The sequence below is a fragment of the Ipomoea triloba genome, chromosome 7, assembly GCF_003576645.1.
Source record: "Ipomoea triloba cultivar NCNSP0323 chromosome 7, ASM357664v1".
NCBI classification, from domain to species: domain Eukaryota; kingdom Viridiplantae; phylum Streptophyta; class Magnoliopsida; order Solanales; family Convolvulaceae; genus Ipomoea; species Ipomoea triloba.
In genome coordinates this window covers 25,185,033-25,212,438 of record NC_044922.1, presented here as the reverse complement: position 1 = coordinate 25,212,438, position 27,406 = coordinate 25,185,033, and the positions used below count along the sequence as shown (strand labels likewise).

The window sequence follows — 27,406 nt, the reverse complement described above, 5'->3', positions numbered from 1 at the left end:
TTATTCAATATATGTTAATCGCTAAAATTGACCAGTCGTTATACCATGGACCGTGGGTCATGGTTGATATTGCAGTTGTGTTGAACTGATACTGTAGTTGTGTTGAAAGGATACTGCAGTTGTGTTGAAAGGGAACTGCAGTTGCGCGGAACAGAGGCCGTGTCATCCATCTGGAACTGCAGTTGTGTTGAACGGATACTGCAGTTGTGTTGAACGGATACTGCAGTTGTGTTAAAAAGATACTGCAGTTGTGTTGAACAGATACTGCAGTTGTATTGAACGGATGAACGACATCTGTTTTGTGCAACTCCAGTTTCCTTTCAACACAACTGCAGTATCTTTTCAACACAACTGCAGTATCCGTTTAACACAACTGCACTATCAGCTATTATCATGGTCCACAATGCATTGTGGACCATGGTCCACCATATAATTTGCGAAAATTGACTTTCTATGTTATTAACTTTTATATAGTCTAAACTTGAATTTTAGAGTTTGACTAATTTAAAATTTTGAAGTAAATAATACTTATATTATATTACATTTTATGCGATTGAAAATAATATGTGATACATAAGGGTGGCGTTTGGTTCAAAGATAGGAATCCAAATCGAAATCAAATACTTTTAGTATTCAAAATGGATTTTAGAGAACTAATCTATTTTTTTTTGTGTAACTATGGGAATAGGAATCACATTTTTAAAAAAAAAATGTAAAATTATTATTATAAGAATAATGTAAAATATTTTTCAAAACAAAAATTAAATTAACATCAATTGTCTTCATCCAACAAAATCCCAATGGGCTAAAAGAATAAAAGAAATAGAGTAATGATTATTTTTAAAAGTTAATTCCAGCAATGGTCCTCCGACTATATTGATTTTTCAAAATTAGTCCCCGACTTTTAATTTGGACAATTTAAGTCCCTTGATTTTCAAATTTTTTCCAATGTTGGTCATTTCGTCAAATTTTGGTTAAGTTGAGGTCAAATGAAGGGGTAAAATTGTCAGTTCATCTGTTTAGTGTATTATTACTCGTATTTCTCTTGTCTTATACGATATATATATGAATATAATCAATTCGACTGAGATTATATGGCCTCAATTGAGATTTCGACTAAGATTATATTCATATATACAGTGTATATGACAGGAGAAATACGAGTAATAATACACTAAACAGGTGAACGGGCAATTTTACCCCTTCATTTGACTTCAACTTAACCAAAATTTGACGAAAGGACCAACATTGGAAAGAATTTGAAAGTCAAGGGACCTAAATTGTCCAAATTAAAAATCGAGGACTAATTTTAGAAAATAAACATAGTCGGAAGACCATTGCTGCAATTAACTCTTATTTTTAAGGAATGAAACCTTCCAGTTTGCTTAGGGATGAATTATAGTACCCATTATTATTAGGAAACAAATTAGTCTTTTTATTTTTTCAAGGGAAGATTAAAATTAGAAACAAAAAATCCATGGTAACTCAATTGAACACAAGGAGCCCCCTCACTTTGAGAGGTTGCCTTCACACTATGGCTGTTAATGAACCGAACATAAACAAACAGAGGTTGTTCATTTTCTTTTGTTAAGAATTTTAGAGTGTTCGTGTTCGTTTGTTAAGGTTTTTAAAAATTCTGTTCGTGTTCGTTTGTTAAATGTTCATCAGTGTTTGTAAACATTCGCGAACACGTTCACGAAGAAATAATGTATGTTTACGAACAATAACCAAACAAACAACACAACTACAAAACTAACGAACACTAAATGAGTTTGTTCATAACATTAATAAACGAACACAAACGAGCTTGTTCACGAGCTCTTAACAAACGAGCCTACAACTGTTCAGACTCTATTCGTTTATGAACCGGACTCTAAAATTTGTTCATTTATGTTCGTTTACCTTAATAAACGAACATAAACGAACGCGTATTACCTTAATAAACGAACATAAACAAACGCTTACCAAACACGAACACGAGTAGTTTACCGAAAGCTCTGTTCGCTAACAACCCTACGCCACACTACCACTGGTGAGATTCGATCAGTGGTCTTTCCTCCTAAACTTCACTCCTCTGACCAGTTAAGCTGCCCATGCGGACAAAAAACTGTTATTATTGAGAATAGAAATAATGGGCAAATAGTTCAGCGAACTACATGTAAATATGTTATTGGGTCCTCAAACAGGGATTCATATTTCCTAAACAACCTAAATTTATGCAATTAAACTAAAATTGACCTATTTCACTGGTTATTAAGTTAATTTATTAAAAAATTAAAATTTTAAACTAATTTTGATTTTTTTAAAATCCGAACCCAACAACCCGTTTTCGCCTAAGACAAAGAGAAACTCTTCATCTTTGGCCTAAGACGAAGGCAGGGATGAGTTCCGGTGTTTTGAATTTATTATTATTACTAGTTATCACACGCGCGTTGCGCGATTAAACCAATGCCCAATGCGTATTTTTAAATTAGTGTTCCTTAAATGATTAAAGTAGTCATATAATAATGAGAGAGAAAAAAATGCTAAATTAATAAAAATAAATGAAATAGTCTCGATACTTATATTTTTTAATAAAAAATAACGAAATTATAAATAGCTAAATTGCAACTAAAATAAGTAGAAACAAATAAACCACTTACATGGGAGCAAATGACATGTCATCATTGTCACTTGTTTGGGCACCGGTCCGACCATTTAAAATTCATGTGTAATTGTATTTGTGATCAAGTACTTTATAGTTCGTTCGGACAGGTTTGACAATGACATTTGAGATGATGTACCATTTGTTGGTTTGTAAAGTGATATCATACATTCTAATATCATTATCAAACACTATTGATTGAACCCGAGTTCCTTGCATTTAGATATAGCATTTACAATGATGTTGGTGGTGAATGAGAGCATCTTCATAATAATAATAATAATAATACTAATAATGATAAAAATAAAATAATAATAATAATAATAATAAAAAAGGGAGAAAAATTTTACTATTTACTTAGTGTTTCATCCTCAAGTACGATGAACATATACTTTTTCTTAGGCGTCCCAATAGCGTTTTTTGTTCGTTTTTCTTAATGACATGAACTGTACAACTCTAGCCCACAATTTGTGTGTCAATATCAATTAACTTTACTGCATTTGTCATTACTAATATCCTTGCGTCATGGAAAATATGTTCATAAAGGATGTTATGAAATAATATAATAGGAACCAGAACATAAATTCAAAAACCATAGATTAAGGAGTTAGGAGTAACTAAAATGTGTAGATTATAGAGGAATATAATGATAACCACAATATTACATACAAGGATACAAGTATAGATGAACAGATTATACAATAGATATATTTACATAACAATATTGAAGTTATATTAATTAATAATGAGTATATCATCATTGATTTTTTTTTTTAAAATTGTAATCATTATGAGTACAAATACAAATAATAGAATTAACATGATAATATTTTGACAATCATACCTATAGAATGTCAAGTAGATGGTGTGTTGCAGAATATTTATATACTGTTGTTTTGGGTAGAATAATGGTTTAGTTAGGAATATATACAAAATCGTATTATAAAATCTTATTAAGACTTCAATATTCTAATTTTATGTTAGGAATCTATACAGAATTGTATTATAGAATATTGGTGCCAATTTGTTTGAAAACTGCAATAAAGAAACAAATTGCCTAAAGAATTTAATGTTAAACTCCCATTATATTTAACAGACTAAGAAGAACAATAAGAAGAACACAAAGTACAATATGTTATAGCAGACTATTACACCAACATTTTTTTTAGTTCCAGTTAAGGGTCTAATATTATTGGCTCTTATTATAATTGCAGATTTTTAAAAAACTTATTTTAATTTGAAATTATTTTGAAAACTTAAAAATATTTTTTTAACAAATTAACAACTACATAAATATTAACCAATCAAATACGTTAATATTAATTTAATTACATAAATTTCAACCTTTTAAGAATTTAATTGTAATTTTTTTTTTTGATTTTGATAATCTACATATTCACTTATTTAAGCATTATCCCTTTTTTGACTTTGAAAAGGAAGGAGGGAGGGAGGGAATGAAAGCATAGTAGAGTAGAGCTGCGGTTAAAAGTGAAAAAAAAACTGTGAATTTCAGCGGTGAAAGCTTTTGAACCCACACACCAAAGCCTGTGTGGTCTCCCACACACGCTCATAAATCCCAACCCAACAAAGCGTTAAATCGTCTTCGCTTCGCTCTTCCTTTCTTTCTTTCTTTCTTCTCAGACGAACAGCAAATACAAAGGAGGAGAGCAAATTATTCAATACACTCATACACCGTAATATTTTTGGGTCACAACCCAGCAGCTTCGCACACCAACAGGTCTGAAGTTTTTCCTTCTTCTCCATCTCTCTCTAGCATGAAAAAAGGGTACTTTGTTTCCATGCTTTTGCTGTGTTTTCTGTGAATTATTTTTCATGATATTTTTTGTTTGTATACACCGTTGGTTGACGAGGAAGGTCAATTGAAGCGTAAAGATTGAAACCCATTTGCTTTTTGCGAGTAGATCTTCCATGTTCTAGTTTGTGTGTGTATGGCTTTTCTTTTCCTTTTATTTTGTTTGTTTTTTTTTTCCTCTTCTCCTCTGTTACTCTATCGTCCCGTGCACGTATTTCTGCTTTGTTGTTTGCCCAGCATACAATGTATCATCCATGTTGTTTTCCTTTACAAGTTTGTAGTGCTTCTGATTGAATGTATTTTATGCGATTAATTGAGAATTTTGATTGCGGGGTTATTCTTAATGCTTGGAGGTTTTGTTTCCTTAATGCTTCATTATTTTGTTCTTACCCATATGCTTAGGTGTGAGTTTTTGGTACTCTCTCGAGTTCTATTTTCTTAATTTCTTTCTCTTTCAGTTGTTGTACGATAATTTATTGTGTTGGTTTGACAATGGATGTGGGTGCAGCTTTAATAGTTATTTATTTTTTTGAATTTATTTTAAAAGGTAGTAATAATTTTTTTTTTTTTCTGTTTTTAATATTGGGGAGAGCGTATCTTTGTGTGTCCTCTTCAAGAATCAAGTGGATTTAAGATTATTGCTAAATTGTTGTTTTAAGGGTTCAGAAAATTTACAAATCAAGTTGAAAAAACTCTTTGATCACATTAGAGATGAGATTATATTACAGCTTTTTAAATTTTAAAGTCGGGATTTTTAACTTAGGTTCCCTCGGTTTAAAAGGACTAATTCAGAATGTAAATTTATTCTTAGCTTAGAGCTTCAAGAGAAGGAACCTAGTTCATACATTCAAATGTGAGTGGGTTTACAAGAGTGTGAAAAAGTACATATTTGGTCATGCAACAATGTTGCTTTTGGTTTATGTTTTGCTCCATATATGGTTACCCGATCATTTCATAGTCCAAAGCTAGGAGCTTTACTTGTTTAGACACCTTAACTACAAATTTCACATTACTTATGTTACCTCAAAGCAATTGACTGTTTCAGAATAAAAGGCACTTATTTGAAGCTTTAGAAACAGCTATTCAAATCTAACTATTGTGTCATATACTAATATTTTTTTCATTCTAAATAAGGATATCTTATTGTTGATCACTTTTCAGTTTGAGATTGCTTTATTACTTACAGTTTTTCAATCAATATCATGCATTATGCTGAATTGTATTATGTGCAGATAGGCTTAGTAGAATTTGAAGAATTATGGAGGATGCGATCAATAAATCTACTGACTGCTTCCCATCTGAGCAATCTTCTGGCTATAATTATATTTTTGGCGATCCTGAGCTGTTTCCTCGAGTTGGGACTGAATATCAGGCAGAAATCCCTCCTCTTTTGAAAAAATGTGGTTATAGGCAGCTTGCAAGTGAACCGTGCAATAGCAGCATCAAACTAGACACTTCAGATTCATACCCAATGGGTTTACCTATTCCAGTCATGTGGATATGTGATAAAAGTAAAGACAAAAGAGGTGAACTCATGGAAGTTTCTGATAATCATGTGTCTGCAAGTATTGGAGATGGATCTGAAAACAATGTCAAGGGGCAGGTTACTCGAGACAATATTGATGGAGGGATCAAAATTGATTCTTTGTGCAATTTTGTTGACAATGGAGAAAAAGCAGAGGGGCTACAACATGTTCCTTCTGTGGTTACAGGTGAAAGCATTAACAGTGACTTGACCATATTCCCAGGACAAAAAGCTCATGTTGATCGTTGGGATGGCTGCTATCTTGTTCCAGGGTTACCTAATGAAGATTGGAACGATATCGAACATTCTAGTTTCCTCCTTGGCTTGTATATCTTTGGGAAAAATCTTTCTCTTGTTAAAAGGCTTATAGGGAGTAAAGAGACGGGAGATATATTGTCCTACTACTATGGGAAGTTTTACAGTTCTAGAGACTATCGAAGATGGTCAGATTGTCGCAAGATAAAAGGGAGGCGGTGCATATATGGTCAAAGGATTTTCATGGGCTGGAGGCAACAGGAGCTTTTGTCACGCTTATCTTCCCATGTTTCCGAGGAATGCCTTTATATGTTGGCTGAGGTACTATCTGTGCTGTCTTTTGCACCAGTAGCTGTAAATAGCTGACCTGAAATTCTATGATTGAAATTATGCATAATCCTCTGTGCAGTGCGTATTCATAGTTTCTTTAAATGCTTTTCTGACATCCTTATTGCAGTGCACGTACATTTGTTTTGGAATGTCCAAAAAGTTGATGCATAAATCTTAGTTGTGAAGCATCATCTATTCGCTTGATATATTTGGTTGTTCCATACATGAATGTATGATCGTAACCACTAACCATCTGTTTGTAGTTTCTTCAGTAAGATAGGCATTGGTATGTTTAACGAAAGATTTTCATGACAGACCAGTGAGTTAATGCATGTTTAGACTTGAAAACATGTATATCTAATATGCATTAGTTTTAAAACAATTTGAAAAGCCTATGGTGCCCTTATTTTTCACAAAATATTTCCTTTATGTGTTTTGGGATCTAATTCTTCTTGTCCTCATGAAAGGAAAGGCTTTTTGGTTTGGAAATTGATTGGCCTATTCTGTTGATGTCTGCTTTTGTGATCTAGAGAAAGAACTAAATTCTTGGACATCAGGCTGATGCCTTTTTAAATTTTCAGTATTCTTCTGATGCTCTTTTTAGTGCTTTAATTCTTGCTATCTTTAAAAAACAAAAAAGAACATGAAAAGATCAAAAAGCAGAGAAGCTCTAGTAGTGTAAACTAAAGACCAAAAATTAGGAATTAAATTGTTATTTCTTGATCTTTTATTACGATAGAGCATAGGTCTTTCTTGAAGTTTGTGGTTGTTTTAGCATGTGTCATTTCATCAACATGAGAGTAATTTGCATTTTTCGTGTAATTAGTTTGTTGCATCATATCGCTTGTTTCTTCTGTGCAATTACTGATTTAGACTGTTTTAGATCTCGAAATTGTTTGGAGATGGAAAGATGACACTTGAAGAGTATGTGTTCTCTTTGAAAGACAAGGCCGGCATAAAAAATTTAATAGAAGCTGTTGCCCTGGGCAAAGGAAAGAAGGATCTCACCGGAACTGCTTTGGAGTCGACAAAAGCTAATCCTTCTTTACCTGTGCGTGCTGAAGTACCGATTGGCAAAGCATGCTCTTCTCTTACATCGAGTGAAATCGTCAAATTTTTGACTGGTGATTTTCGACTGAGCAAAGCTCGATCCAATGATCTTTTCTGGGAAGCTGTTTGGCCCCGCCTTTTAGCACGGGGATGGCACTCCGAGCAGCCCAGTGATGTTGTATATGCTGGTTCAAAGCAGTCTCTGGTGTTTCTTGTACCGGGTGTTAAAAAATTCTCGAGAAGATTAGAGAAAGGAATCCACTATTTCGACTCGGTTACTGATGTTTTGAACAAGGTTGCCTCAGAACCCGGCCTTCTTGAGCTTGAAGTAAATGGAGAAAATGGCGGAATGCAGACTGAGAAAGGCTCGATAGATCCCGAGATGGAAGAGGATCAAGAGGTTTCATTGAATCCCCGACGCCATTCTTACCTCCAGCCCCGAAATTCAACTTACAAACAGCATTCAATGACATTCACAGTTGTAGATACGAGCTTGTATTCTGGAGAAGGACGAGTTAGGGTTAGGGAACTGAGAAGTTTGCCTCTTGGCCCTTTGACTTCTGCTCCGTGCGCTCTTCTGAGCGAAGAGAGTAGTTCAGATAGCGTGAAAGGAGATGCAATCGAACCATATGATGCTGTAGATGTTTCACACAACGAACTTCCTAATGGTCCCGATTCTATGATTAAGGAAGAATTAAGCAGTTTAAACGACCAATTGCCTAATGATCCCGGTTCAAAGGTTAAAGAAGAAGAAAGCAGTAGTGATAAGAGTGCCAATCTCTGCCAAGCTATGCAGTCAATGCCATCCGTGAATTTGGAATCTAGTCCCGATGTGAAACCCCATCAGATGACTAATTTAGCATCCATCTCTGACTTTACTGCTCTCAACTTCAAAGATTCGAGCCATAATACTGGAAGTGTGTTAATAGATGACCAGTTGATCGGGGAAAAATTTGATGACTCGAGCTTCCAAGATATTTGTCCAAGCGCTGTTGGACCATCTCAGAGCTCATTGTCGGGCGGTTCTTCTGGATGCAACCATGAGAAAACTTTCGAAAGAAATTTAAGTGAGAACAGTCATGCCTCGGGGCACTGGGTCGAGAACTCTAGCGTGGTTCCCAAACGCTCTTCTCCCGATCAATCGCTTACTATGAATGTGTTACATAAATGTGATAAAATCTCGGGTCCCAAACCTTCTTCTCCACGTGAGGCTAACCCGCATTCCGAGACATTAGAATCCTTAAACGCCGGTGCCATTGCAGATGAGCAACCGGTCATGACAAGCAGGAGGCAGAGCACTAGAAACAGGCCAAGCGCGAAAGTATTGGAGGCATTTGCGTATGGATTCCTTGGCACGGGCAATAAAAGAAAAGGCGGTGATAGTTCAACATCAACAGCTTCTAGGCGGGCTCGTAGGAAGACTAAAATCTCGACTCCTTTAGACAGTGTGGTCGTAGATAATGACAGCCCAGGCTGTCAGAAGGAAGCTAACATGAATGACACCCGTAACGAGAACTTGGCAATGATTGGTGAATCCGTCAATTTTGTGGAACGCGAGATTCAGGTGAGTAGGCATTCGGATATTATAACAGAATGAGAATAGCAATCAAAGTTGATGATTGGGTGGGTAACAATCAAAGTTGTTTGAAGCTGTGGAGATAGAAAGGTTTGATTTTGGTTTTAAGTTGACATATCCAAAATGGCAGCAGCATACAGTTAGAAATTTATTGTCCTTTTTTAACTGTAATAAATTTTAGCTTTGAATCTCTATTCAATTAGACTCTTGATACAAAGATAACAATAATATACTAGCGATACATATCATATCATATATATAAATGTTGTGTTCTTGAAAGTACATTATGGAGGAAGGGTGTTTAAATTTGTTAGGGTCGTAGGCGAATGAGGTGCCCAAATTGAGTTGGAGTTCAGACAGTTCACCATGCCATTATACTACTTCAGTATTTACTTCTTTTTTCTTTGGCAAAAGGGTCAAATAGGCCCATGTACTACCTCATCTAGCCCCATGAACTAAAATATGGTCCATCTAAGCCATTATACTCTTAATAATTTTTCATCTAGCATTTTTAGCCTATTTCTAACAAGTTACCCATCTAATTTGATGACATGGAAAAATAAAATTAGAAAAAATGATGACATGTTATTTATGTGGATGTTTTGGATGATTTCTACCCTATTTCATTAATGAAAAAAATAATTTCTTGCAATGAAATAGAGTAGAAATCAAAATTGCTATATAAAGTTTTAAGAATTAGTATCACTTTTGGTCCCACGACTTTTGAGTTTATAAATTTTGGTGCACAACTTTAAATTTTTTCAATTTTGGTCCCTAACTTTATAATTTTTATCAGTTTTGGTCCTTCTGGCCAAATTGACGGTGAAATGTTGTCGAATTTTATATTTTAAGGGTAAAATCGTCATCTCAATGAAACGTCTTCATTATCTAAACAAAATCACTGTAAAATCATATTTATAGGCGTTTTATCGGTGCAAATAATGGGGAAGACAGACAGAAACTAGATAGAGATCTATGAGATTTATAGCATCGACGATTGACAAATCCTTATTATTTTTCTCTTAATATGATTTTTCTTTTGTTTAGATATTGAAGATCTTTCTTTAGGATAATGATTTTGTCCTTAAAATATAAAATTCTGCAACATTTTGCCATCAATTTGGCTGGAAGGACCAAAACTGATAAAAATAACAAAGTTAGGTACCAAAATTGAAAAAATTTAAAGTTGGGCAGCAAAAGTGATAAGACCTCAAAAGTCGTGGGACCAAAAATGCTATTAGTTCAAGTTTTAACTACAGTGTATGTATAGCAGGGTATTCACTATCATTCGGCAATGAGATTTCATGGAAATCGATATATAAAAATTAAATTATTTTTATAATAACTTAAGATACTGTATCGGGTAAATTTTATTTTATTTTAAAAATAAATTAATATTTTTGGATTTTTGGATAATTGAATAACTTAAGATATTGTATTTTTGGATAATTTCTTGCAATGAAATAGGGCAGAGATCAAAGTTGCTATATAAAGTTTCAACTACAGTGTACTGTGTATGTATAGCGGGCTATTCAATGTCGTTCAACAATGAGATTCCATTAAAATCGATATATGAAAATTAAATTATTTTTAAAAAAATAATAAAATTTACCCAATACAATATCTTAAGTTATTATATTTAATTTTCATATATCAATTTTCATGGAATTTCATTGCCGAACAATTTTGAATACCCCACTATATACATACACAATAGTGCAGTACACTGTAGTTAAAACATTATATAACAACTTTGATTTGTACCATATTTCATTACAAGAAATCATTTTCTTCATTAATGAAATAAGGTAAAATCATCCAAAACATCCACATAAATAACATGTCATCATTTTTTCTAATTTTATTTTTCCATGTCATCAAATTAGATGGGTAACTTGTTAGAAATAGGCTAAAAATGCTAGATGAAAAATTATTAAGAGTATAATGGCCTAGATGGACCATATTTTAGTTTATGGTGCTAGATGAACAATCAATGGTAGTACATTGACCTATTTGACCCTTTTGCCTATTTCTTTTTTTTTTTCTTTGTTCTTTTTTTTTTTCTTTTTACATTTTAAATATTTTCTTGTAATTCAACACCCTCCTATATATATATATATATATATATATATATATATATGAGAGAGAGAGAGAATGATGGTTATTCCCTTGAAGTTTATACATTTTTTAGTATCTAAATTGTTTGTATATTGTGCATTTGTGCTTTACTAATTGTATTTTTAATTTTTTTAGACACATTCTCTTACCTCTATAATACCCAGTTAAGTTTTTTACAGGTTGTATTTTTAGTTATTATAATCCAGATTAAAGAAATTAAAAAAAATTATAATATAAGCTTAACAAAAAAAAAATAAAAAATTGTAAGTTTATCCTACCAATTTCAAAACTAAATGTATGCAAAAAAAATAAAAATAAAAATTGTTTATCACATCTTATTAATCAAAATTAGTCTCTTTTTTTTATTTATGCGCGATGTGTAAAAATAGATGTCCAATATTAATTTTAAGGTTAAAATTTTAGTTAAATTGAAATATTTTTAAAAATAATAGTATAATTTTTTTTTAAAAAAAAGTATAGTTGTAGAATTTATATTATATTAAAAGTATAGTTGATAATTTGGGAATATGGTACGATTATATGATTAATATTTGTTGAAGTGTCAACTACTATGTAGTGTAATAGCACATCTGTTACAATTCTAAATGAGTGATTATAAGATCAAACCTTGGAGGTGAAAATATAACATTTTTCCACACTTATAGTTTTTTAGATTTAGGTATAGCTAACTTTATAATTATTAATTTTTTAAGTTTCTTTCTAATTTCAAAACTAAGGTAGATTGAGAAAATTTTCTATCAAAATTTATTAATAAAGTTCTAACATACTCTATTAAACACCTTTTGGTTAATTCTATCAAATATATATATAATCATATAAGAATGTGTTCCCAATAGTAAAATTAAAATAAGAATCAATTTCCACTATCCATCCGAAAAAACTATAATAAATTTAAAGTAAGGAGAGAGAAAAAACATGGTGACATTTGATAAATAACTCAAACTTTAGAGTTATACTTTGTATAACCTAAGTGCACATTAAAATTCATGCGAAAGAGTAATTTGCAACACTACATAGTGCACCTAGTATTATGGCCTTATTTAGTAAATGGTGGATCCGCCCTTTTGGTGTTTTGAACAAGGTCAAAACGCCAAAAACAATATTTGGTTACTCAGCGGTTTGGTGGAAAATTAAACGCTGCATTTTGCAGCATTTCATGTTGGCGTTTTGAGAAAAGATTAATCTTTTCCAAAACACCCATATACTTCCTTCTTTTTTTTTCTTTTTTTTTTTAGAAAAAAAAAAAACAAACAAACAAACAAACATGTAACGTAAGAACCGGGGTGGGCAATTCGGTTCAATTTATCCGAATCTAAATCCGAACCGTACATATACAAAAAAACTGAACAGTTCGGGATTCTTGTAAACAGAAAGGTTCGGTTAAAAACCAAATCGAACCGAACAGTTTGGTAAAAACCGAACCGAACCGAATACCTTTAGATTTTAATAATAATAATAATAATAATAATAATAATAATAATAATAATAATAACAATAATAACAACAATAACAATAATAATAAATAAGTAAATCTAAGTCCATTAATGCATGCTCCGTCCTATTCTCACTCGTATCTCTATTAAATTTTTTAGTTGATTTCTTTATAGCTTGTTCTCTACTTTGCACTTTGTTGTTTGACGCAATTGTTCTTTACCTCACAATTAGTACTTAGTAGTATGTTTGAACTTTGAATTGCTATTTTGTTATATAATGTTTAGATTTTGGATATGAATTATGTGATAGTATGTTTCGAAAATTAGGAAATGTTGAAAATTGGGGATCTTAAACCGAACCGAATTAAATCCAAATCGAAACCGAACCGTTTTAAACCGAACTGAACTCTTTAATTGAATGGTTTAAATTTTTTAAACCAAAACCGAAAAAGTAACTGAAAAAACCAAACCAAAACCCGAAATGTCCACCCCTCGTAATAGCCATTAAGGCTCCTTTTTGGTTGTTTAATGCTTCCCCATCAACAAATGGGCAAGCAGTCAATTTGGAAAAAAAAAAAACAAAAAAAAACAAAAAAAACAAAAAAAAGCTTCTCATATATAAAAGAGCTCTGTTGGTCCCAAGGGGATGGGGTACAAGTCTAGAGGGGGGGTGAATAGACTTGTATAAGATTTTTCAAATCTTTTTCGACCTCTCGTGTGTATTGGACTTAGGATGTTTTAGGTCCGATACCGCACAAGATGNTTGTATTTTTTCCTTAAAAGTATTACATTTACCCTTATAAGTTATAAGTAACAAAAATTTTATTCCTGATTAGTATTACATTTGAGCATATAAGTATGACATTTGTGCATATAAGTGTTACATCTGCATCTTGACCCGACCCGACCAGACTCATGGTGAGACGGTCTCACACAAGTTTTTCGTAAGAGTTCAATAAAAGTCTATTTTAAGAAATTAACCCACTATACATTTAGCTCCACAATAGTCTCAAAGCTAACTAAACATATAATCTAACCCTGTGTTAATAAGTTGTTGCTACAATTGTTGATTTCTTTGCCACCATCACTGCCCCATCTAACCATCTTAATTCAACCTTCACACTATAACTCAATTGTTTGCCATCAATATCACCATTGTACCGTTCTACACTACTGCAAGCCCCACCGTTAACACCATTAATAACATATATTGTCATCTCCATATTCTATCAATTCAACATTATTTGATCATTGTTGTCTTCATCATCCTCCCAACCAATTCAAAGCGCTTAGCTTATATGTCCCATCTCCAAATTAACATCTCTAGCTAGCTTAGGCTTCTACCATTAGCCAAAATTCATCCACCTTCCTTCACTATCATTGATCCCATTACCACTTCACTAGATACGACCGTGGTTCAGTTCCCGTGCAGTTTCATTATGTTCTGAACCGTCAGTTAACCGCTCTGAAAATGATAAACTAAAAGCGGAACTTTTTAAGAAGGTTCTAAGCAACGGGTTTGAACTCTTTTTTTTTTTTTTCGTAAATTCTATTTTCTATTTTTAAAATAGTCCAAATTCAACAATTAATTTTTTTAAAGAAATGATTATATCAAATATATAAACTTTAAAATCAAACTAAAAAAAATAAAAATAATTTTGGACTTACACATAATTTTACTAAGATGCGTACAATTAAGTTGTCCACGTATCTTATCGAAATTTCAATGAGAATCAAAATTATTTTTTTAATGACCAAGTATAGATTTTTCTATTTTATTTTACTTTTTCGGTTCAAAATCGAAACCTACTAATTTCAAACCAAACCATGATCATTCATATTTCCCCACATCACCAAATCAACACCATTATCTATCACCTTATAAATTTCTATTCCAAATAAATTTATCTAAATAACAAGACTCGAAAGAGAGTGGAAAATAAATGTTTTTTCCATTTTGGACACTAATGCCCTCCCATCGTGGTGCCCCAGACAAAATAGGCAAAATTGTAGTTAAAAAATATTCCTACCTCTTTATGATTACTTCAAATAGTAAAGAATAACAAAAAAATATTATTTATTCAATTTATGTTATTCGCTAAAATTGACTTTCTAGTTTCTATCTCATCTCCTTCACGGGAAATCGTCCCAACTCCTTCCTCCGCCGAGGATTTCCTCGTTATTGAGCATATATCTACACTTATAATAAGAGCCAACAATATTAGACTCCTAACTGGAACTAAAAAATGTCGGTGTAATAGTCTGCTATAACATATTGTACTTTGTGTTCTTCTTATTGTGCAACATCCAATTAAATTCCTAAAATATCCTAATCATTTATAATTTTACCAAATTCTTTCAGTTAAATACAACGGAAGTTTAACACTAAATTCTTTGGGCAATTTGTTTCTTTATTGCAGTTTTCAAACAAATTGGTAATATTCTATAATACAATTCTGTATAGATTTCTAACTTAAAATTAGAATATTGAAGTCTTAATAGGATTCTATAATACAATTTTGTATAGATTCCTAACTAAACCATTATTTTACCCAAAACAACAGTATATAAACACCTCCCCTTGTCACTGGTATTCACCCAAAATTAAACCTATCATATTCTGCAACACACCATCTACTGGACATTCTATAAGTATGATTGTCAAAATATTATCATGTTAATTCTATTATTTGTATTTGTACTCATAATGATTACAATTTTTAAATAAAAAAAAAATCAATGATGATATACTCATTATTAATTAATATAACTTCAATATTGTTATGTAAATATATCTATTGTATAATCTGTTTATCTATACTTGTATCCTTGTATGTATTGTTGTGCTTCTTATTATATTCCTCTATAATTTACACATTTTAGTTACTCCTAACTCCCTAATCTATGACTTTTGAATTTATGTTGTGGTTCACATTATATTATTTCATAACATCCTTTATGAACATATTTCCCATGACACAAAGGATATTAGTCATGACAAATACAGTAAAGTTAATTGATATTGACACACAAACTGTGGGCTCAAGTTGTGCAGTTCATGTCATTAAGAAAACAAAAAACGCTATTGGAACGCCTGAGAAAAAGTATATGCTTATCGTCCTTGAGGGTGAAACTGTAAGTAAATAGTAAAAAATTTTCCTTATTATTATTATTATTATTATTATTATTATATTTTTATTATTATTAGTATTATTATTATTATGAAGATGCTCTCATTCACCACCAACGTCATTGTAAATGCTATATCTAAATGCAAGGAAGTCGAGTTCAATCAATAGTAATGACATTGCAATGTATGATATCAGTTTACAAACCAACAAATGATACATCATCTCAAATGTCATTGCCAAACCTGTCCGGACGAACTATAAAGTACTTGATCACAAATACAATGACACATGAATTTTAAATGGTCGGACCGGTGTCCAAACAAGTGACAATGATGACACACCATTTGCTCCCATGTAAATGGTTTATTTGTTTCTACTTACTTTAGTTATAATTTAGTTATTTACAATTTCGTTATGTTTTATTAAAATATATAAGCATCGAGACTATTTATTTGATTTTTATTAATTTAACATTTTATTCTCTCTCATTATTATATGACTTATTTATTTGATTTTTATTAATTTAGCATTTTTTTCTCTCTCATTATTATATGACTAATTTAACCAATTAAGGAACACTAATTTAAAAATACGCATTGGGCGTTGGTTTAATCGCGCAACGTGTGTGTGATAATTAGTAATATATATAAACATAAATGTGCAATTCAACTATCAGTTCAAATTTTTAATTTAGATAGACTACATGCTTTAATTTGGTATTAGAATCAACGTCACGCCAAAGGTCATGGGTTTGAATCTCCGCGTAATTTGATGATAAAAAAAAAAAAAAGGACTATGGTCCACGTTAGATGAAACACATGCTTCAATTTGATGTCAGAGTCAATCTCATACCAAAGGTCATGGGTTCATGGGTTCAAATCTTTGCGTATTCCGATAAAAAAAAGACTATGGTCCACGTTTAGATGGAGCACATGCTTAATTTGGTATCAAAGTCAACCTCATACCAACGGTCGTGGGTTCATGGGTTCAAATCTCTGTGTAACCTGATAAAAGAAGAGACTATGATCCACGTGTTGCTTATAAATGTGCAATCCAACTATCAGCTTAACCTCAATTCTTCTTGTAGTCCTAGATCTCTATCTCATCTCCTTCACTTTTTTTGCACTCTTCACCGTAAAACCCAACCCACAAGGCATGTATTCACAAGGATTGATGTAGAATACTCGTGCATGTAACATGTTATAAATTATTGTGTATTCTCATAGAAATTTTGTATAATTATTCTACTAGAATAATACTTAAGAATTATACAAAGAGTAGAGAAGAAAAGAAAGGGGAAAGAAACTAGGAGAAATGCAGGAACCATCGATTCATTCACAAAAGACAAGTATATATACATACAAGTGATACAACATGAAAAAAAAAAAAAAAACTTTACATAGAATAATGACCAATAATATATATTTACAACAATTCCTACCTCTCTATGATTACTTCAAATAGTAAAGAATAACAAAAAATAATGATTTATTCAATATATGTTAATCGCTAAAATTGACCAGTCGTTATACCATGGACCGTGGGTCATGGTTGATATTGCAGTTGTGTTGAACTGATACTGTAGTTGTGTTGAAAGGATACTGCAGTTGTGTTGAAAGGGAACTGCAGTTGCGCGGAACAGAGGCCGTGTCATCCATCTGGAACTGCAGTTGTGTTGAACGGATACTGCAGTTGTGTTGAACGGATACTGCAGTTGTGTTAAAAAGATACTGCAGTTGTGTTGAACAGATACTGCAGTTGTATTGAACGGATGAACGACATCTGTTTTGTGCAACTCCAGTTTCCTTTCAACACAACTGCAGTATCTTTTCAACACAACTGCAGTATCCGTTTAACACAACTGCACTATCAGCTATTATCATGGTCCACAATGCATTGTGGACCATGGTCCACCATATAATTTGCGAAAATTGACTTTCTATGTTATTAACTTTTATATAGTCTAAACTTGAATTTTAGAGTTTGACTAATTTAAAATTTTGAAGTAAATAATACTTATATTATATTACATTTTATGCGATTGAAAATAATATGTGATACATAAGGGTGGCGTTTGGTTCAAAGATAGGAATCCAAATCGAAATCAAATACTTTTAGTATTCAAAATGGATTTTAGAGAACTAATCTATTTTTTTTTGTGTAACTATGGGAATAGGAATCACATTTTTAAAAAAAAAATGTAAAATTATTATTATAAGAATAATGTAAAATATTTTTCAAAACAAAAATTAAATTAACATCAATTGTCTTCATCCAACAAAATCCCAATGGGCTAAAAGAATAAAAGAAATAGAGTAATGATTATTTTTAAAAGTTAATTCCAGCAATGGTCCTCCGACTATATTGATTTTTCAAAATTAGTCCCCGACTTTTAATTTGGACAATTTAAGTCCCTTGATTTTCAAATTTTTTCCAATGTTGGTCATTTCGTCAAATTTTGGTTAAGTTGAGGTCAAATGAAGGGGTAAAATTGTCAGTTCATCTGTTTAGTGTATTATTACTCGTATTTCTCTTGTCTTATACGATATATATATGAATATAATCAATTCGACTGAGATTATATGGCCTCAATTGAGATTTCGACTAAGATTATATTCATATATACAGTGTATATGACAGGAGAAATACGAGTAATAATACACTAAACAGGTGAACGGGCAATTTTACCCCTTCATTTGACTTCAACTTAACCAAAATTTGACGAAAGGACCAACATTGGAAAGAATTTGAAAGTCAAGGGACCTAAATTGTCCAAATTAAAAATCGAGGACTAATTTTAGAAAATAAACATAGTCGGAAGACCATTGCTGCAATTAACTCTTATTTTTAAGGAATGAAACCTTCCAGTTTGCTTAGGGATGAATTATAGTACCCATTATTATTAGGAAACAAATTAGTCTTTTTATTTTTTCAAGGGAAGATTAAAATTAGAAACAAAAAATCCATGGTAACTCAATTGAACACAAGGAGCCCCCTCACTTTGAGAGGTTGCCTTCACACTATGGCTGTTAATGAACCGAACATAAACAAACAGAGGTTGTTCATTTTCTTTTGTTAAGAATTTTAGAGTGTTCGTGTTCGTTTGTTAAGGTTTTTAAAAATTCTGTTCGTGTTCGTTTGTTAAATGTTCATCAGTGTTTGTAAACATTCGCGAACACGTTCACGAAGAAATAATGTATGTTTACGAACAATAACCAAACAAACAACACAACTACAAAACTAACGAACACTAAATGAGTTTGTTCATAACATTAATAAACGAACACAAACGAGCTTGTTCACGAGCTCTTAACAAACGAGCCTACAACTGTTCAGACTCTATTCGTTTATGAACCGGACTCTAAAATTTGTTCATTTATGTTCGTTTACCTTAATAAACGAACATAAACGAACGCGTATTACCTTAATAAACGAACATAAACAAACGCTTACCAAACACGAACACGAGTAGTTTACCGAAAGCTCTGTTCGCTAACAACCCTACGCCACACTACCACTGGTGAGATTCGATCAGTGGTCTTTCCTCCTAAACTTCACTCCTCTGACCAGTTAAGCTGCCCATGCGGACAAAAAACTGTTATTATTGAGAATAGAAATAATGGGCAAATAGTTCAGCGAACTACATGTAAATATGTTATTGGGTCCTCAAACAGGGATTCATATTTCCTAAACAACCTAAATTTATGCAATTAAACTAAAATTGACCTATTTCACTGGTTATTAAGTTAATTTATTAAAAAATTAAAATTTTAAACTAATTTTGATTTTTTTAAAATCCGAACCCAACAACCCGTTTTCGCCTAAGACAAAGAGAAACTCTTCATCTTTGGCCTAAGACGAAGGCAGGGATGAGTTCCGGTGTTTTGAATTTATTATTATTACTAGTTATCACACGCGCGTTGCGCGATTAAACCAATGCCCAATGCGTATTTTTAAATTAGTGTTCCTTAAATGATTAAAGTAGTCATATAATAATGAGAGAGAAAAAAATGCTAAATTAATAAAAATAAATGAAATAGTCTCGATACTTATATTTTTTAATAAAAAATAACGAAATTATAAATAGCTAAATTGCAACTAAAATAAGTAGAAACAAATAAACCACTTACATGGGAGCAAATGACATGTCATCATTGTCACTTGTTTGGGCACCGGTCCGACCATTTAAAATTCATGTGTAATTGTATTTGTGATCAAGTACTTTATAGTTCGTTCGGACAGGTTTGACAATGACATTTGAGATGATGTACCATTTGTTGGTTTGTAAAGTGATATCATACATTCTAATATCATTATCAAACACTATTGATTGAACCCGAGTTCCTTGCATTTAGATATAGCATTTACAATGATGTTGGTGGTGAATGAGAGCATCTTCATAATAATAATAATAATAATACTAATAATGATAAAAATAAAATAATAATAATAATAATAATAAAAAAGGGAGAAAAATTTTACTATTTACTTAGTGTTTCATCCTCAAGTACGATGAACATATACTTTTTCTTAGGCGTCCCAATAGCGTTTTTTGTTCGTTTTTCTTAATGACATGAACTGTACAACTCTAGCCCACAATTTGTGTGTCAATATCAATTAACTTTACTGCATTTGTCATTACTAATATCCTTGCGTCATGGAAAATATGTTCATAAAGGATGTTATGAAATAATATAATAGGAACCAGAACATAAATTCAAAAACCATAGATTAAGGAGTTAGGAGTAACTAAAATGTGTAGATTATAGAGGAATATAATGATAACCACAATATTACATACAAGGATACAAGTATAGATGAACAGATTATACAATAGATATATTTACATAACAATATTGAAGTTATATTAATTAATAATGAGTATATCATCATTGATTTTTTTTTTTAAAATTGTAATCATTATGAGTACAAATACAAATAATAGAATTAACATGATAATATTTTGACAATCATACCTATAGAATGTCAAGTAGATGGTGTGTTGCAGAATATTTATATACTGTTGTTTTGGGTAGAATAATGGTTTAGTTAGGAATATATACAAAATCGTATTATAAAATCTTATTAAGACTTCAATATTCTAATTTTATGTTAGGAATCTATACAGAATTGTATTATAGAATATTGGTGCCAATTTGTTTGAAAACTGCAATAAAGAAACAAATTGCCTAAAGAATTTAATGTTAAACTCCCATTATATTTAACAGACTAAGAAGAACAATAAGAAGAACACAAAGTACAATATGTTATAGCAGACTATTACACCAACATTTTTTTTAGTTCCAGTTAAGGGTCTAATATTATTGGCTCTTATTATAATTGCAGATTTTTAAAAAACTTATTTTAATTTGAAATTATTTTGAAAACTTAAAAATATTTTTTTAACAAATTAACAACTACATAAATATTAACCAATCAAATACGTTAATATTAATTTAATTACATAAATTTCAACCTTTTAAGAATTTAATTGTAATTTTTTTTTTTGATTTTGATAATCTACATATTCACTTATTTAAGCATTATCCCTTTTTTGACTTTGAAAAGGAAGGAGGGAGGGAGGGAATGAAAGCATAGTAGAGTAGAGCTGCGGTTAAAAGTGAAAAAAAAACTGTGAATTTCAGCGGTGAAAGCTTTTGAACCCACACACCAAAGCCTGTGTGGTCTCCCACACACGCTCATAAATCCCAACCCAACAAAGCGTTAAATCGTCTTCGCTTCGCTCTTCCTTTCTTTCTTTCTTTCTTCTCAGACGAACAGCAAATACAAAGGAGGAGAGCAAATTATTCAATACACTCATACACCGTAATATTTTTGGGTCACAACCCAGCAGCTTCGCACACCAACAGGTCTGAAGTTTTTCCTTCTTCTCCATCTCTCTCTAGCATGAAAAAAGGGTACTTTGTTTCCATGCTTTTGCTGTGTTTTCTGTGAATTATTTTTCATGATATTTTTTGTTTGTATACACCGTTGGTTGACGAGGAAGGTCAATTGAAGCGTAAAGATTGAAACCCATTTGCTTTTTGCGAGTAGATCTTCCATGTTCTAGTTTGTGTGTGTATGGCTTTTCTTTTCCTTTTATTTTGTTTGTTTTTTTTTTCCTCTTCTCCTCTGTTACTCTATCGTCCCGTGCACGTATTTCTGCTTTGTTGTTTGCCCAGCATACAATGTATCATCCATGTTGTTTTCCTTTACAAGTTTGTAGTGCTTCTGATTGAATGTATTTTATGCGATTAATTGAGAATTTTGATTGCGGGGTTATTCTTAATGCTTGGAGGTTTTGTTTCCTTAATGCTTCATTATTTTGTTCTTACCCATATGCTTAGGTGTGAGTTTTTGGTACTCTCTCGAGTTCTATTTTCTTAATTTCTTTCTCTTTCAGTTGTTGTACGATAATTTATTGTGTTGGTTTGACAATGGATGTGGGTGCAGCTTTAATAGTTATTTATTTTTTTGAATTTATTTTAAAAGGTAGTAATAATTTTTTTTTTTTTCTGTTTTTAATATTGGGGAGAGCGTATCTTTGTGTGTCCTCTTCAAGAATCAAGTGGATTTAAGATTATTGCTAAATTGTTGTTTTAAGGGTTCAGAAAATTTACAAATCAAGTTGAAAAAACTCTTTGATCACATTAGAGATGAGATTATATTACAGCTTTTTAAATTTTAAAGTCGGGATTTTTAACTTAGGTTCCCTCGGTTTAAAAGGACTAATTCAGAATGTAAATTTATTCTTAGCTTAGAGCTTCAAGAGAAGGAACCTAGTTCATACATTCAAATGTGAGTGGGTTTACAAGAGTGTGAAAAAGTACATATTTGGTCATGCAACAATGTTGCTTTTGGTTTATGTTTTGCTCCATATATGGTTACCCGATCATTTCATAGTCCAAAGCTAGGAGCTTTACTTGTTTAGACACCTTAACTACAAATTTCACATTACTTATGTTACCTCAAAGCAATTGACTGTTTCAGAATAAAAGGCACTTATTTGAAGCTTTAGAAACAGCTATTCAAATCTAACTATTGTGTCATATACTAATATTTTTTTCATTCTAAATAAGGATATCTTATTGTTGATCACTTTTCAGTTTGAGATTGCTTTATTACTTACAGTTTTTCAATCAATATCATGCATTATGCTGAATTGTATTATGTGCAGATAGGCTTAGTAGAATTTGAAGAATTATGGAGGATGCGATCAATAAATCTACTGACTGCTTCCCATCTGAGCAATCTTCTGGCTATAATTATATTTTTGGCGATCCTGAGCTGTTTCCTCGAGTTGGGACTGAATATCAGGCAGAAATCCCTCCTCTTTTGAAAAAATGTGGTTATAGGCAGCTTGCAAGTGAACCGTGCAATAGCAGCATCAAACTAGACACTTCAGATTCATACCCAATGGGTTTACCTATTCCAGTCATGTGGATATGTGATAAAAGTAAAGACAAAAGAGGTGAACTCATGGAAGTTTCTGATAATCATGTGTCTGCAAGTATTGGAGATGGATCTGAAAACAATGTCAAGGGGCAGGTTACTCGAGACAATATTGATGGAGGGATCAAAATTGATTCTTTGTGCAATTTTGTTGACAATGGAGAAAAAGCAGAGGGGCTACAACATGTTCCTTCTGTGGTTACAGGTGAAAGCATTAACAGTGACTTGACCATATTCCCAGGACAAAAAGCTCATGTTGATCGTTGGGATGGCTGCTATCTTGTTCCAGGGTTACCTAATGAAGATTGGAACGATATCGAACATTCTAGTTTCCTCCTTGGCTTGTATATCTTTGGGAAAAATCTTTCTCTTGTTAAAAGGCTTATAGGGAGTAAAGAGACGGGAGATATATTGTCCTACTACTATGGGAAGTTTTACAGTTCTAGAGACTATCGAAGATGGTCAGATTGTCGCAAGATAAAAGGGAGGCGGTGCATATATGGTCAAAGGATTTTCATGGGCTGGAGGCAACAGGAGCTTTTGTCACGCTTATCTTCCCATGTTTCCGAGGAATGCCTTTATATGTTGGCTGAGGTACTATCTGTGCTGTCTTTTGCACCAGTAGCTGTAAATAGCTGACCTGAAATTCTATGATTGAAATTATGCATAATCCTCTGTGCAGTGCGTATTCATAGTTTCTTTAAATGCTTTTCTGACATCCTTATTGCAGTGCACGTACATTTGTTTTGGAATGTCCAAAAAGTTGATGCATAAATCTTAGTTGTGAAGCATCATCTATTCGCTTGATATATTTGGTTGTTCCATACATGAATGTATGATCGTAACCACTAACCATCTGTTTGTAGTTTCTTCAGTAAGATAGGCATTGGTATGTTTAACGAAAGATTTTCATGACAGACCAGTGAGTTAATGCATGTTTAGACTTGAAAACATGTATATCTAATATGCATTAGTTTTAAAACAATTTGAAAAGCCTATGGTGCCCTTATTTTTCACAAAATATTTCCTTTATGTGTTTTGGGATCTAATTCTTCTTGTCCTCATGAAAGGAAAGGCTTTTTGGTTTGGAAATTGATTGGCCTATTCTGTTGATGTCTGCTTTTGTGATCTAGAGAAAGAACTAAATTCTTGGACATCAGGCTGATGCCTTTTTAAATTTTCAGTATTCTTCTGATGCTCTTTTTAGTGCTTTAATTCTTGCTATCTTTAAAAAACAAAAAAGAACATGAAAAGATCAAAAAGCAGAGAAGCTCTAGTAGTGTAAACTAAAGACCAAAAATTAGGAATTAAATTGTTATTTCTTGATCTTTTATTACGATAGAGCATAGGTCTTTCTTGAAGTTTGTGGTTGTTTTAGCATGTGTCATTTCATCAACATGAGAGTAATTTGCATTTTTCGTGTAATTAGTTTGTTGCATCATATCGCTTGTTTCTTCTGTGCAATTACTGATTTAGACTGTTTTAGATCTCGAAATTGTTTGGAGATGGAAAGATGACACTTGAAGAGTATGTGTTCTCTTTGAAAGACAAGGCCGGCATAAAAAATTTAATAGAAGCTGTTGCCCTGGGCAAAGGAAAGAAGGATCTCACCGGAACTGCTTTGGAGTCGACAAAAGCTAATCCTTCTTTACCTGTGCGTGCTGAAGTACCGATTGGCAAAGCATGCTCTTCTCTTACATCGAGTGAAATCGTCAAATTTTTGACTGGTGATTTTCGACTGAGCAAAGCTCGATCCAATGATCTTTTCTGGGAAGCTGTTTGGCCCCGCCTTTTAGCACGGGGATGGCACTCCGAGCAGCCCAGTGATGTTGTATATGCTGGTTCAAAGCAGTCTCTGGTGTTTCTTGTACCGGGTGTTAAAAAATTCTCGAGAAGATTAGAGAAAGGAATCCACTATTTCGACTCGGTTACTGATGTTTTGAACAAGGTTGCCTCAGAACCCGGCCTTCTTGAGCTTGAAGTAAATGGAGAAAATGGCGGAATGCAGACTGAGAAAGGCTCGATAGATCCCGAGATGGAAGAGGATCAAGAGGTTTCATTGAATCCCCGACGCCATTCTTACCTCCAGCCCCGAAATTCAACTTACAAACAGCATTCAATGACATTCACAGTTGTAGATACGAGCTTGTATTCTGGAGAAGGACGAGTTAGGGTTAGGGAACTGAGAAGTTTGCCTCTTGGCCCTTTGACTTCTGCTCCGTGCGCTCTTCTGAGCGAAGAGAGTAGTTCAGATAGCGTGAAAGGAGATGCAATCGAACCATATGATGCTGTAGATGTTTCACACAACGAACTTCCTAATGGTCCCGATTCTATGATTAAGGAAGAATTAAGCAGTTTAAACGACCAATTGCCTAATGATCCCGGTTCAAAGGTTAAAGAAGAAGAAAGCAGTAGTGATAAGAGTGCCAATCTCTGCCAAGCTATGCAGTCAATGCCATCCGTGAATTTGGAATCTAGTCCCGATGTGAAACCCCATCAGATGACTAATTTAGCATCCATCTCTGACTTTACTGCTCTCAACTTCAAAGATTCGAGCCATAATACTGGAAGTGTGTTAATAGATGACCAGTTGATCGGGGAAAAATTTGATGACTCGAGCTTCCAAGATATTTGTCCAAGCGCTGTTGGACCATCTCAGAGCTCATTGTCGGGCGGTTCTTCTGGATGCAACCATGAGAAAACTTTCGAAAGAAATTTAAGTGAGAACAGTCATGCCTCGGGGCACTGGGTCGAGAACTCTAGCGTGGTTCCCAAACGCTCTTCTCCCGATCAATCGCTTACTATGAATGTGTTACATAAATGTGATAAAATCTCGGGTCCCAAACCTTCTTCTCCACGTGAGGCTAACCCGCATTCCGAGACATTAGAATCCTTAAACGCCGGTGCCATTGCAGATGAGCAACCGGTCATGACAAGCAGGAGGCAGAGCACTAGAAACAGGCCAAGCGCGAAAGTATTGGAGGCATTTGCGTATGGATTCCTTGGCACGGGCAATAAAAGAAAAGGCGGTGATAGTTCAACATCAACAGCTTCTAGGCGGGCTCGTAGGAAGACTAAAATCTCGACTCCTTTAGACAGTGTGGTCGTAGATAATGACAGCCCAGGCTGTCAGAAGGAAGCTAACATGAATGACACCCGTAACGAGAACTTGGCAATGATTGGTGAATCCGTCAATTTTGTGGAACGCGAGATTCAGGTGAGTAGGCATTCGGATATTATAACAGAATGAGAATAGCAATCAAAGTTGATGATTGGGTGGGTAACAATCAAAGTTGTTTGAAGCTGTGGAGATAGAAAGGTTTGATTTTGGTTTTAAGTTGACATATCCAAAATGGCAGCAGCATACAGTTAGAAATTTATTGTCCTTTTTTAACTGTAATAAATTTTAGCTTTGAATCTCTATTCAATTAGACTCTTGATACAAAGATAACAATAATATACTAGCGATACATATCATATCATATATATAAATGTTGTGTTCTTGAAAGTACATTATGGAGGAAGGGTGTTTAAATTTGTTAGGGTCGTAGGCGAATGAGGTGCCCAAATTGAGTTGGAGTTCAGACAGTTCACCATGCCATTATACTACTTCAGTATTTACTTCTTTTTTCTTTGGCAAAAGGGTCAAATAGGCCCATGTACTACCTCATCTAGCCCCATGAACTAAAATATGGTCCATCTAAGCCATTATACTCTTAATAATTTTTCATCTAGCATTTTTAGCCTATTTCTAACAAGTTACCCATCTAATTTGATGACATGGAAAAATAAAATTAGAAAAAATGATGACATGTTATTTATGTGGATGTTTTGGATGATTTCTACCCTATTTCATTAATGAAAAAAATAATTTCTTGCAATGAAATAGAGTAGAAATCAAAATTGCTATATAAAGTTTTAAGAATTAGTATCACTTTTGGTCCCACGACTTTTGAGTTTATAAATTTTGGTGCACAACTTTAAATTTTTTCAATTTTGGTCCCTAACTTTATAATTTTTATCAGTTTTGGTCCTTCTGGCCAAATTGACGGTGAAAT

At 32.9% G+C, this 27,406-nt stretch overlaps 2 protein-coding genes across 6 annotated transcripts; both read left to right on the top strand.

Annotated features, from left to right (window-relative positions):
- The first annotated feature begins 4,238 nt into the window (after positions 1-4,238).
- Positions 4,239-9,552, top strand: LOC116025801. 3 transcript variants are annotated; one of them, XM_031267148.1, is made up of 3 exons: positions 4,239-4,382; positions 5,690-6,558; positions 7,451-9,552. In XM_031267148.1, the coding sequence occupies exons 2-3, from the start codon at positions 5,716-5,718 to the stop codon at positions 9,212-9,214; spliced, it is 2,607 nt and encodes an 868-aa protein (XP_031123008.1). In that variant the 5' UTR covers positions 4,239-4,382; positions 5,690-5,715; the 3' UTR covers positions 9,215-9,552. The 3 variants fall into 3 exon arrangements, with proteins under 3 accessions (XP_031123008.1, XP_031123009.1, XP_031123010.1); XM_031267149.1 differs by having other exon boundaries at positions 4,253-4,382; positions 5,694-6,558; XM_031267150.1 differs by having other exon boundaries at positions 4,268-4,430.
- A 12,070-nt stretch (positions 9,553-21,622) lies between these two features.
- LOC116025809 lies at positions 21,623-26,936 on the top strand. Of its 3 annotated transcripts, none has more exons than XM_031267162.1 (3): positions 21,623-21,766; positions 23,074-23,942; positions 24,835-26,936. In XM_031267162.1, exons 2-3 carry the CDS (start codon positions 23,100-23,102, stop codon positions 26,596-26,598), a joined length of 2,607 nt encoding a protein of 868 aa, XP_031123022.1. In that variant the 5' UTR covers positions 21,623-21,766; positions 23,074-23,099; the 3' UTR covers positions 26,599-26,936. The 3 variants fall into 3 exon arrangements, with proteins under 3 accessions (XP_031123022.1, XP_031123023.1, XP_031123024.1); XM_031267163.1 differs by having other exon boundaries at positions 21,637-21,766; positions 23,078-23,942; XM_031267164.1 differs by having other exon boundaries at positions 21,652-21,814.
- Positions 26,937-27,406: the final 470 nt, after the last annotated feature.